The sequence below is a fragment of the Borostomias antarcticus genome (genome assembly GCF_949987555.1).
Source record: "Borostomias antarcticus genome assembly, chromosome: 6".
NCBI lineage: Eukaryota > Metazoa > Chordata > Actinopteri > Stomiiformes > Stomiidae > Borostomias > Borostomias antarcticus.
Window position 1 is genome coordinate 25,810,081 of NC_140239.1, and position 13,722 is coordinate 25,823,802.

At 44.7% G+C, this 13,722-nt stretch overlaps 1 protein-coding gene across 1 annotated transcript; it reads right to left on the reverse strand.

Annotated features, from left to right (window-relative positions):
* Positions 1 to 408: 408 nt before the first annotated feature.
* Positions 409 to 8,206, reverse strand: tfap2b (transcription factor AP-2 beta; the record flags this gene model as incomplete). Its single annotated transcript, XM_084439501.1, has 7 exons — positions 8,135 to 8,206; positions 5,200 to 5,658; positions 3,839 to 3,890; positions 2,458 to 2,677; positions 2,074 to 2,192; positions 1,625 to 1,766; positions 409 to 700 (listed from the first exon to the last, which is right to left on the reverse strand). Exons 1-7 carry the CDS (start codon positions 8,180 to 8,182, stop codon positions 409 to 411), a joined length of 1,332 nt encoding a protein of 443 aa, XP_084295627.1. The 5' UTR covers positions 8,183 to 8,206.
* Positions 8,207 to 13,722: the final 5,516 nt, after the last annotated feature.

Here is a 13,722-nt window from a genome sequence, read left to right on the forward strand (position 1 = left end):
CCTATACCCACAAAACTCTAGCTCTCTCCCTCATGCACACGCATACACACACACACACACACACACACACACACACACACACACACACACACACACACACACACACATACACATGCACACACACACAGTGCTGTGGGTCTGCTACTCATGGCAGCTCAGTCTGACAAAGGGGGAGTGAAATGGACGAAACACAGTTCCGGCATGTCCTCAGGGGAACGAATAGAATGTAACACAGATGGAAAAATCCCTCTGTGCTCTCTGACGGTGGCCCACAGGCGAGTTATTCACTTATTCACCTGGCCTCGGCCCCATGTGTGATAGGGTCATTCTCTCTCTGTAGTACAGCTGCAGTAGCCTGGCGTGGTAACAAGGTCTATCTTCCAGGCTGTCTCTCGGTGGCGTCCCGGTTCATTTCCTGTGCTTTTCCTCCTTGTCGTTGGCTTTGCTGCCGGGCTCGGAGTGACGGTTGCCAGAGGGGTTGTTGAGGAACATCTTGTCGAGTCCTTTGAGCGCCTCGGTGAGGTAGTTCTGGAGGGTGGTGAGGGCGGCACAGATAGCGGGCGAGCCAAAGCCGTGCGTGATGAAGGAGAAGTGGGATAGGCAGCTCTGGATGCCAGGTTCTAGGATGGGACTGGGCCTGGAGTTCCCCAGCGGAGTCCTGTCCTGGGCCAGCAGGTCTGTGAACTCCTTACACAGCTGTCTGTAACACAACATTGACACAACGTTAACACAACGTTAACTAAATGTCGTTGTGACGTCAGTGCCATGACTTAATACCACCAATCGTGTCAGAGCTTGACACCAACCATCGCTCTAAACTCATCACAGCTTAGCTGTCTGTCTGTATTATATACACCACTTTCATTTTCGTCTCACCATTTTGTCTGAAATAACAAATTCCTACAAAATATCAGAACATCAGCAATATCACATACTGTGTCCATATGCTGGCATTCATAATGCATTCATTGCATTGTGATGTAGGCTATGTTCATATTGGGCAAAATTGGTCTAGGACCCATATTTTGGAGTAAAAAAAAGTGCCCTTTCTCTCTTACACAGGCAGGCACACACACACACACACACACCTCTCTGTGGCCCGAGGGCCGGGCTACAGCTCATGAGTGACAGGCTAGTGAGGCCTCAGCTGGGCTTAGAGAGGGGGTAGTGGACAGGTCCGCCCCGGGCTGCACTATGGGGTGAAACTGTTTTTTGTCTACTTGAAACATCCCACCTCTAAATAATAATTTAAAAAGGTAGCGCCTATTGTTAGGCATACCTACCTACATCACCTACAACCTACCTAATGTAAGTCCACACACACGCACGCACACACACGCACACACCGTTAGGGTATAGGCCATAAGTTATAGGGTTGCCCTTGCACAGAGAATCATGTAGCATCAATGGAATCTATTTTCATAAGATTCACATTTCCATTCAAGAAGGAATTCTGAGGATGAAAATAAATATAAATTGGTGGTGTAGGCAGCTCAAAAATCACTCCTTGAATTATTTAAATTGAAATGGATCTCGAGCCTGAACCTCTGTCAATATAGCTCTTCTGTTTGTCTGGAACTGATAATAGCTTCTTCATTTATTATTTCACATTAGTAGGACTTACTTCGTTGCCAGCAGCATGTTTTTCCGAGCGTGCAGCTCGCTGGGGTCAGCGTGCTGCCGGTTGAGGTACTCGCTCACTGCTTTGGTGGGAAACTCCGTCTCGCAGATATAGCCAAAGTCGCGAGCCAAATGAACGGCTTCTCCTGGGAACGAGAATCGCCGAGCATCAATATCGGTGTAATGTGAAGAGAAAAAGAAAGGCCTCTAAAACGCGCTATGTATGTCTAAGCATGACGGTTGCCTTAGGCCTGTCTTTGTTGCCTTAACTTGATATGAATTGATTATAGGCTCAGATTGTATTATCCCAAGTATTCATAAAAGACCAATTTTTCATTCAAAATATCCATAACAAATTAGCCTAATATTTTCAGACAAGACAGAAAGAAAGGATAGAAAGAATAATAGTCTAGTAGGCCTAATAGTAATACAAATGATCAAAACAATGTTCACCTTCTACAAGTGATGTCAATAGTGTGACGTTCGCAGCTTTGCGTCTTCCTGCTGGCAAATTCAGTCCAATCTTCTCCAATTTTTCTCTCAGAGATCTTCCGCCGTTTTTGGATTTGGCTCTGCAAACAGCATGTGATTGTTAGACTGACGAGCTTGAATTCCAGCCTATAGGCTACCTGTTGCGTCTGCAGGGGGTGCTGTGAGGTGGCATCTATCAAATCTGTTGAGCACCAATATCATCCAATAGCCTCAGTAGGCTATATATAGTCCAACAGTGCGTGCGTGTGTGTGTGTGTGTGTGTGTGTGTATGTGTGTGCGTGTGTGTGTGTGTGTGTGTATGTGTGTGTGCGTGCGTGTGTGTGTGCCTGCGCACGCAGGCTTACCTTCGCAGCACGCCTCCCAACAGAGAGGCGTTGAGGCACTCGGGCGGGGATAGTCTCCTCTGCACCTCTCCCACCGTCACCTTGTACTTGGAGGTGGAGCTGAGCAGCGACAGGCGGCCCGGTACAGAACAGAACACCTCGTTTATGTTAACGGAGATCCCTCCCATCAGTCCGTCCTTGCCAAGCATCAGGGAACCAATATTCTTGTGTGGCATCGGGACTGCAAAAGACAGAGGGGAATATGGCAGATCTTCGTTAATTGGACGTGTGCGCCCTGTGCTCTGTTAATTGCATGCCTGCGTGATGGTTAGACCTCTTGGCCATGGAGCTAGGTCTACAGAGACAACTTGAAACGGACCAAACCAATCATGTAGTACAGGATACGCCTAATTATTTTGTTTTGCAGAATCAGTTGCAGCAAGACACTGAACCCCAGAGAGAGCAAACAGCTAAAACTTTGTTGGGGTATTGGATAATTCTGGGCAGACACCGGGGCGGGACAGGACTAATGATGCGCCCACGAAATGGGCATTTTGGAGGCTACTGTTATTTAATGTCGCGCGACATTCTCATTATGACTTTATCGATTGTTGATTGACTTTCGCTTTCAAATCGCATTAACCACCCCCCGCCTTTTCCACGGCCAGTTATTCCCACCACGAGGAGCGTCGCCAGATCCGTTTTAATGCTCATGCTAATGGATAAGGAGCGCGCGGGGCAGCGCGAGGGTTTGATGGCTCCAAGGGGGATAATACCGCAGATTAGCTCTAAACGAGCTCACGAGATCTCCGTGAGCAGTACCATTTATTACATCAGCGGCTTAAATGCCCCACGGGGAGCTCACTACTCACATCCGGTAACTAAATCGCCACACACGTCATCAGAGAGGGGCGGGGGCAGCAGCGGTCCGCTGTCGGAGTGACAAGAGTCTGACAAGAGGACTTTATATGGGACTACAGCTGTCAAAGACCAATTGACAGCGTATTCCCCTATTTGAAACGGCACTTTTCATCACCTTCAGGAAAACTCACCAAACGATACCCCACCCCCTCCTACATGTCATCCATTAACCAAGTGGGCCTATAGAGGTAGCACAAAATTAATGTCACAGATGTGTGTGTGTGTGTGTGTGTGTGTGTGCACACGCGCGTGTGCGTGCGTGTGTAGGCTACTGCTGCTAGAATCATTTTCAGCTCCATAGCTTCAGGGGCTGTTTGGAAACCTAAAGGGTTCTATCTAGCCTGAAAAGGGGTCTATAGGCATATGGAAGCTTTTTTCAGAGGGCTCGTCTAAACTTAGCACTACATATTTTTAGACCTAGTCTATGTACTCGCCATAGCCTATTTGTGTATGTATATGTGAACACAGGCCTATACTGTACCTTTCTTAATGACAGATTGATCCAGAATGTTCATTCCGTTGTCGTCAATTGCCTGTTCAAATAAAACACATTGTGGACAAACACACACACACACACACACACACACACACACACACACACACACACACACACAGAGAATTTATTGGTTGTGTTACTGACATTAACTGATGCATTTTTCAGAGCCATGTAGCCTATATTAGGCTATAGCCTACTTAAAAAAAAAAAAAAAATGCAGGGGAAAAGTGGGCTAATAGTGCAATCATAGAACAATTGATTTGATGTTGTACATATCTGTCAACGCCTCTGTTGGAATTCAGTAGCTATTAGAGACTAACTGATTTATGTTTTATTGATCATGGCATATTTCACCCACGAAGCTGGGTACATGGGCCTGCACCTTTACATGGGTTCAGCCAATAGATACCAGTTTCCTGGATTCATATTTTGATTACCTTACAGGCAACAACCTTTTGAATCCCCTCAGGGGCATTTAAAAGGGAAGCCCTCTAGGATAACTAGCCCATCTTAATCCTAAGCCTCATCTTGTCTGAAGAGCTTTACCCTGTCGGAAATCTCACTTATAGGAAAATTGTTTGCTTTGCATCTTGTCCAGAGGGAAAATGGCCTATGAGGTGCAGATAATGGCATATATGGCGTATAACATCAAAACCATAGCATTTGTTTTACAGTGACATAGGCTACATGATAATAGCCAGTAGGTGAATAAAAATAACAAAAAAGCAAATAATAATAAATAAATAAAATAATAACAACAATAAAAATAATAGTCACCCAATAATCACCACAAACGCATAGCCTATAGCCTCATAATAATAATAATAATAATCCCCAATTTTGGGAGGGATCTTATCATTATAATTGCATTTTGACAATAATTTGGTTACAGACTAATAACGTGTAAATTGCCGGCAGCACCAAAATCGTAGCCTATCAGTTTATGAAACAGTAAACATTTTTAACATTTAAAACTGGATTCAAAAGTTACAGACTCTTCTTTTGGTACAAATTGTGATGAGAACACTGGAAAATCGTCATAAACCTTATGTAGGCTATTGGGCATAGTGTTCTATTGCTCTACCTTTTTTGTATGCTGTTGTGCACAATGGACATTAATGTCTCCTGTATGACCATCATCCACTATGTGTTTCTGATGATTGATCTTTTGGCCTCATAGCCTATATAAACCAAGTGAAACAGGTCAATCTCTTCAAATTGTTTCAAGCTCTTCTAGAACCCATATCAGATAGCCTTTGTTTTAAAGAAGAGTCGATTGTTATGACCCTAACCACCCTGTGGGACTGTATTCTTGAAGTGGTGCTAACTCCTGACTTCAGACTGACCTGTGTGTCGTCCATCCCATGCAGTCCGTGTAGCAGTCCATCTCCCATACCCCCATCAAGCCCCGGGTGCGAGTGGAGGAGCACGTCAGGTCGACGCACACTCCCGTAGTCCCGTCGCGGGTCCAGACCGGAAAGCTGAGGGAGCGAGGCTCGGGGCTGCGCGAGTAAAGAGCCACTCTCCATTCGGTCCCCGTTCGTGTCCTGCCTCTGCCGTGCGCCCCACGCGCCCTGCTGGGTCTGATGCAGGGAATTTAAAGCGTACGGGTCGCTCACGTGGGAGTAGGGGTCCTGGCTCTGGTAGTGCGCGAGAGGCTGGTACGGTGGTGGGAAGTATGGAGGCTGGAAGTCCGAAGAGGGTGCGTGGGACAGCGGTGGCGCACTAGAATATGGCCCCCCGTGCGACACCGAACCCAGTTGGGACAGGCGCGAGCTGTGGCTCGGCACACCGTCATGCCGGTCCTTGAGAAACCGAAAAATAAAAGCAAACAGAGAAACTAAAGAATGACGTAGGCCTTTAGGCTAATATTATGAATATTGTGAACAATAACAAGCCCATGAAGCATTCCTGATATACATAATATTTATTTCATTTGAATGATTGACGAGTAAAATGACGTGAACTGGAACATGGTTATCTCAACTTGATCCAGTCTATAGACTAAAGCAGAAAATAGCCAGGCAGGTCTTAAAGGCAACAAAGGCAGCCTATCTCAGTTAGGCCTATGCCATGCCTTTACATAAATATTTAGCCTATTTCATGTGAAAGTCGATATTGCCAGTAGTTTTAGCCCACGAGAAATGTTTGGAATTGGAATTGCACGGAAACAAAATGAGCAGTTGAAAATGTCTATGCCTATAAAACCACAACCCGTTTGTTAATAATAATCAGAGACATAAAACATGGCTAAATTAGGCTGGCATACTGCACGTAAATAAATAGTAGTCTATTAATAGCCTATTCCACTCAATCCATGACGCGTTGTTCACATTATCAAAGCTGCTCGAATATTCAGAATATCCGCCAACGCTTTATAGCCTAGTAGATTTGGCCTTTTTGGACTAAAACGAATTTTCAAACAGTAGCCTATATTCTCCCGTATCGCAAAACTCACCGTGGCGGAGTAGGAATGGACTAACATCTGCACCGTCTGCTTGTGCCACAACCGGGCCCGTTAAGAAAGGAGCAGAGCGGGTAGCAGTATAACAGAGATGCCTGAGCCACTACAATCCTCTCCCGCGTGGGCACAGGTTACAAAACCTCACGCACAACGAGGTTTATTCCGAATCAAAATGTCAGGGTTTAGCCTCGAGCTCCAGCGGACGCCTCTTCAGTTCGAAGCCTGGTGCAGGTCTGATGAGTGTGCGTGCACTGCTCCTTCCACTACCAGCGCGCTGTAATTGTTATTCATGACTGTGAGTTACAGGGATATTAACGCGCGAGCAGGGGACTGGCGACACATGGAGCGTGAAGCTCTCGCGCACCCGTGAGTGACGTTTCATTCCTTGGAGATGCCAGAGGACGTGCGCGTAAAGAAGAGGACCCTTTGCAAAACTTTACAGCGAGAATGTGAGCAGGTGCCAAACTCCCAAAGAACTATGGTCAGAAGAATTGTCCTTTAGTGCATGTGCGCGTCTCTTTGTTATACAAAGCAAACTGCAAAAGAACAGTTAGGCCCCCTCTACCATTAAACCCAGCCGTTATGTTCCTCAACATGGAGACAAAAAAACGTCTGAACATAATAATACATTTTTGTCGCTCCCCTGCCCAGTCTTAAAAGTCTCCTATAGCAGTAGCATAATGAACTTTTTATAACTGAACACATGTAGCCTATGTCTACAGTAGCCTACGTCTCCGAACATTATTTGAAGCTTTAGGCTATATCATGGAGCGTTTGTCCTCTTGCTGGTTTCACACTGAATGCACCTGCTAATCCATGGTTTCGGAGTGGGTCAATGAGTAAAGGATCGGGCTCACGGGGGTTACCGGGGAGGTCACCGAAGAAACGTTGCCATAATTGTATTGTGGGTGGTTTCCCGCAGATCCGAGAGCGACGCTGTGGCCCCTTACGCTGTGAGAAAAAAGCCATGTGCGGCACAAGACAGCGGCTTCCCACCGGGCTGAACGAATGGGCCTCGCGAGCTGCCCATTCTCCCACATGCACGAGACGCTCGAGTCTTTGTACTAGAGCCCATTCAGCAGGAGCCGAGGCATCATATCACCCTCGCGCGTGGTACTTCCCTTTCTCTCCTTCTATTACTCCGTTTTGTTCTGGGACTAAAGCCAAATGATTTACATACACCATGCATGTTTTTAATAGGCCTGCTGCGCCTCAGGAAAAGGCTCACCTCGAATTCTGGACTTTCTGGATAGGAAGATTATTGCTTGATAAAGTAGGCTATAGACTACTTATTATAGTCTGTTTGTCTGCATGATTTTTTTGTTTGTTTAATATTGAAGCACATTATTTCTCACAATTATTATCTGCCAATTCTTACATATTTCGAATCTATTACAAGGGACTAGGCTACTTTAAACATTTAATAATTAATCAGAGCAAACAAATTGTACATGTCAGGCTATAATAGAAATGCACTGAGTTATGGGATAAACGAAATTCATAGAAATGTTCCGTGGGGTCGAAAATACGTTATGGTTATCAATATTCTAGCAATGTGGCTATAATAGCTCATATGACTCATAGGCTATATAATGTGTCATGGCGCGAAACATTGTGGAAAAATATTTTCAATTATTTTTGATCTGAGAGTTTGGCTATTGAATGTATCAATGCAATCCAGCCATGTCCAATAACCATGCAACGTAACTTTAAGTAGGCCTAATCGAAAAAGGTTTTTCTCAGAACTCAGTACACTTAACTTATCCTAAACAGAGTTAACACATTTTCATATTAAATAAAAATCTCATGGACGTTACCTCATAAATATCTTCATACTTGACATTTTCAACTAGCTTCCACAGCATGGTCGCGCGCTGGTGTCTGTAAACCGAATGCAGCCAAGTGAGGAGTGAATGTCTGAACTCTCTCTCTCTCTCTCTCTCTCTCTCTCTCTCTCACACACACACACACACACACACACACACACACACACACACACACACTCTCTCTCTCACACACACACACACACACACACACACACACACACAAACACACACACACACACACACACACACACACACACACACACACACATACTCTCTTTCTCTCTTTCTCTCTTACTCTCTCTCTCTCTCTCTCTCTCTCTCTCTCTCTCTCTCTCTCACACACACACACTCTCTCTCTCTCTCTCTCTCTCTCTCTCTCTCCGCCCTCTGCCAGGCAAACCAAGTGAATGGGGACTCCATGCAAGAACTGCAGTCTCCTAACACCGAGTGTGGGTATGTGGTGGTGCAGATACTGGATACTGAGAGCAAACAGATCAGGGTGAGTGGTCTTCTATCTTGACCTAATCAATCCCAACCTCATATTCATTCAATGAAGGGCCTGTTTTTAGGCTAGGTATATATAGCAAATGGTATTTTACAGTCACAGTCATAAGAGTTTGGTCAGCAACACAAATGCAAACAATTGAGGACCAGACCCTTTTAATTTACAACTGATTTCTTTGAAGAATGAGGACTGCAAGCTCATTCAGAATTTATTCTATGATCCATGTCTTATAATATAATGTTTGGATATGCCCTGTAGCTCCAAGACTAGGGCCGGAAACAGACTCCCGGATTGCGTCACTAATAGAAATGGAAAATATAAGTCCACTATATGATAGTTCAGGTCCACGGCTATTGTGACCCATGGTTGTTGTGAAGTGTGTGCCAACTGCGCCCCCTGCTGGCAAACTGACAGAGGTACAGTGAGTTCGGATCACATGAGCTGGAGATAGTGCTCTCAGATGCTTGCTATGAAATTATGCAAAAAGAGTAAAAATTATCTTTTCTCTCTTAGTCTCTATCTGTCTTTATTGTATTGAGCCGCGTGTGTATATGGGTGTTTGTATGTGTGCATGTGCATGTGGGTGCGTGTGTGTGTGTACATGTGTGCGTGTTTGCAAGAGCATGCATATAAGTATGTGTGTGTGTGTGTCTGTGTGTGTGTGTATGGGCATGTGTGTATACATCTATGTGTGACTGCACGCTTGTGTCTATCTGTCTTTATTGTATTGCCCTTGCACCATGTTTATTTATTGTCTATTTAATCTTATGCACCAATAGTGGAAAGCAAATTCCTCATATGTGAAAACCTACCTGGCCCAAATAAATCAGATTCTGATACCATATGTGTGTCTGTGTGTGTTTTTGCATGTGTGTGTATACATGTGTGCATGTTTGCAAGCGCATGTGTCTGAATATGTATGTGTGTGTGTGTGTGTGTTTGTGTGTGTGTCGCTGAATGTGTATGTGCTGGCGTGTGAGTATGAATGCATGCTCACGCATGTGAGTTCTCTGCCACGGTTGCCATGGTTAAACTCCTTTGGTATTTGGTGGAAAAGCCACTGAGGATATCAGACATGAATGTTTAAGATGCACGGCTGTTCTCATGCCGCCCTGACCCACTGCCAAGGACTAAACCCTCACACACACACACACACACACACACACACACACACACACACACACACACACACACACACACTTGACTGTTAGCAGTGACAGATGTCCTGACAGTCTGTAAGTCTTCAGGCATGATTCTGTTTTTTCTGCTATGGGCTTTGACATGAGATGTATCAGCATACTGTACTTTACATCCACACACACACACACACACACACACACACACACACACACACACACACACACACACACACACACACACACAGACTAGAGGAAATATGCACATTACACACATGTTCAGAGGGAGGAACACACAGGTCCAGGTACACCAGGCATTGTTTTGAATGTGTTGATATTGGATTTTACCGCAACTGTGACAAGCATGTTAACCTGACTTTTTCTAGTGTCATCCAACTAAAATCCAACAATGGAAACAAATAGAATATCCATTTATGTTCATGATTCTTTTTAGGACTGGTCTGAAGTCTGGAACTTTACCTTTTGCATCAGTTCTTGCCACTCAGTGGAGTCGTGACAAATAGGACGAGTACTGAGCATCCGTGATTCACATCATTACAGCCCAGATTAGAGACGCGCAGTATGCATGCACCATCTCTCTCATATCAAGTGTCATGAGTGTCAATATGGTGTAATGTTGTTTTATATGCACTCATTCCTCAGTGTATGTCTCCACTGGTTATAGACCTGGTGCTTTTCACTGGTGCTTGGTAGGGTTGCTTGCTATGGAAATACCAACCCTACAGCTCAAACCCAAGGAGGTTGCGTAGGAGCCTCAAACCAGGCTGCTCTGCACTCAGGCTGTGGTTGTCTTTTTGGCTACAAGGGGGCGCTAGAGTACCACTGTAAAGACCACCTGCAGGCTTAGCAAGCCATCAGCTGCTTTCTCTCTCTCTCTCTCTCTCTCTCTCTCTCTCTCTCTCTCTCTCTCTCTCTCTCTCTCTCTCTCTCTCTCTCTCTCTCTCTCACACACACACACACACACACACACACACACACACACACACACACACACACACACACACACAGGCAAGCTGTCTGATTAGGAGTGAAGGGAACAGGATGTGAGGATTGAGACAATGGGGTGAAACAGGATATTATTTTAATCTGAATACTGTCCTGTATACTGTTATCCTGAGGGTCTTGAGTTCCAGATAGAAGGATTGGTTAGATTGCTGGGCTGATCTGTGATGGGGTGGGTTGGGCCAGGATATGATAGGATAGGTTAGGTTAGATTGGGTTGGGCTGGGTTGGGTTGAGTTAGTTGTAGGTGTAGGTGTAGGTGTAGGTGTAGGTGTAGGTGTAGGTGTAGGTGTAGGTGTAGGTGTAGGTGTAGGTGTAGGTGTAGGTGTAGGTGTAGGTGTAGGTTTAGGTTTAGGTTTAGGTTTAGGTTGTGTTGTGTTGGGTTAGAATAGGATAGGTTAGGATTGGATAGGATAGGTTAAGATAGGTTTGGTTGGTGGGTTTAATTAGGGATGGAATGAGATTGTGATCATTAGATTTGAATTCGGACAGTGAATCCTAACCACTCCTAACTTTTTACCAAAATGCACAATCATCACAGTTTCAAATCTCAGGCCCCTTTTGAGTGTCTCTCATCATACTCATTCACTTTGCGGCCCCTTAAACATTTGTCATATAGGAGAAACTGCAATACACCCCTTAAATTAAAAGATAGACATTCAACACTTAACACCCTTGTAATACCCTTCTTTTAGATCATATGTGTTGTTTTTTCGTGGAATTTCATGGCTTTTTGGCTGTACGGCGGACGTTTGAAAATGCGTGACCTTTGGCCTCTAAAAGGTCAACGGAAGGTCCGAGAGGTCTCCTTTTCGGATATGTCGGTCAGTTTTACGTTCTAAACAAAATGACACCTTCCGCGACCTCATATGACAAAAAAATGAAAACTGCCCCAGCCAAGCAAGATGGTGTGGCGGGCGTAGTCTCTGAGACCCTCTTGAGAGTTTATTCCTGTCAAAGATGTGTTTTTACACGCTTCAAATTTTACAGGCTTGTTTGATTGCCTTCTGGACAACACCTAACCTCTTGTTAATCAACCGCCGTGTGTGCCTCGCGTGTACTTTTCGGACACAACGTGCGGCCTGATGCGTTCTCTGACATACTCCGAGCGCGTGGCCGAAAACCCTCGGGAAGTGTCCGGCCGGCCGGTGAATGTGTTGTGAAATGGGAATTTTGCACAGTGGGATTTGGATACAAATCCATCCGGAAAAGGTCATTCTCTTTACCCAAGCCACAGAACAACCGCTGGACGGAGCATCTTGTACTAGGTGCCATTCTGAGCACTAGGTCGTGCCGAAACAAAAGCCCCCTCCCGCTCGCTGATCCGTTGTGCGGGTGGACCGTGGTGTTCGAGTAAAGATGTAGGCCTCAAGGGAAGCCTGACTACATTTTCCCTAAAGTGAAAATGTTGATCATGATCATTAGATTTAAATTCGGACAGGGAATCCTAACCACTCCTAACTTTTTTGTGCAATGTCAGAGGACATCCATCTATTGCCAGCTGGTCCTCTTGGACAAATACCCGACATGATCCACTACTTTAAATCCCTCTAAAACACTGTCATATTGAAGGAAAGCATCTAGAGCCCTGATTGGTTGACAGGGTGGAAGCCCATGACGCGAGGATGACAAATCCCCCCCCAAAAATGAAAAGGCTTTAGATAGGGTTTTGGAACCGTTTAGGACTTTTACTGTAGGCGTGGTAGTGGAATAATAGGGTAATTTCCAAAAGAAAGGATAACGCCACTGAGTGAAATGTGGCCAAGTGGGGTATTTCAATAAAAAAATTAACTTTGTGTAGAAACATGATAGAGATTAAATTCCTTTTGCATCTTGTCAGACAATAATTCTCATGATTTAATGAAATTTAATGAAAATGGAACAGACCCTAACACAAGCGCGAATCCAGACTTTTAGATCTGAATCTGGGTGCTATGAGGGTTAGGGTTAAAAAGGGACAATGTACAGTTCAAACATAAATGTCATCATTTGATGCACCATACCAGATTGTAGCTGCAAACTAGTTTGTATGTGTAGTCCCTTGACAGGTCAAGGCAGAGAAACAGTACATTAGCATCTACAGAGTAAAAACAACATACAAAGCTATACAAAAAGAACACACAAGACATGAATTACAAAACTGCACACAATAGCACATCATAAATTTATGTTTCCCAAAAAAACAAAAAACAAACAAGTCGTAAAGACCATAAAACAGAATCAGTGAGCTAAGTAGCTGTTCACAGGCTTTTTCAGTTGGTTTTGAAAGTGCTGATAGAGCCACAGCCCCCATCATCAGGCATCAGGTGTTCCACTGATTTGTGGCTTTTACAGAGAACGCCGAATGCACACATGCAGTATTCTACAAACAGAGAGGTAATGTTTTCAGTGGCATGTGTTTGTTTGTTTGTTCACTTGTTTTTTTGCTTGTTTGTTTGTCTGGTAGCAGGATTACACAAAAACTACTTGTCTGATTTTTTATGAAACTTGGTGCAAGGGTGTAGCATGGTCCAACTTAGAACCCATACCATTTTGGAGCATATCCGAATCACGGGGCGGGTCCATGAGCCGTTTCTTGGTTTGCTTGTTTGTTAGCAGGATTACACCAGACCGATTTTCATGAAACTCTGGTCTTGCGCGGCCTTATATTCAAGCAATACACAGGTATGACGCTTCCAGGGATGTGATTGGCTAACCCATCTGTACACATCATATTAAATGGCAGACATCATCAACAATGGTCAAGAGTTGAGACACGTGATATGAGAAAGGGCGGTAAATCTTGCAGGGACAATGGAACAAAGAATGGTTATTCTAGGGCAGACAACGTCTAGGTGTGTCGACCTCCTGGAGAGGTCATCCTGTTATAAATGAGGTTAGCACAGCTATGTGACAGGTTGAGGGAGGTAGTGAAA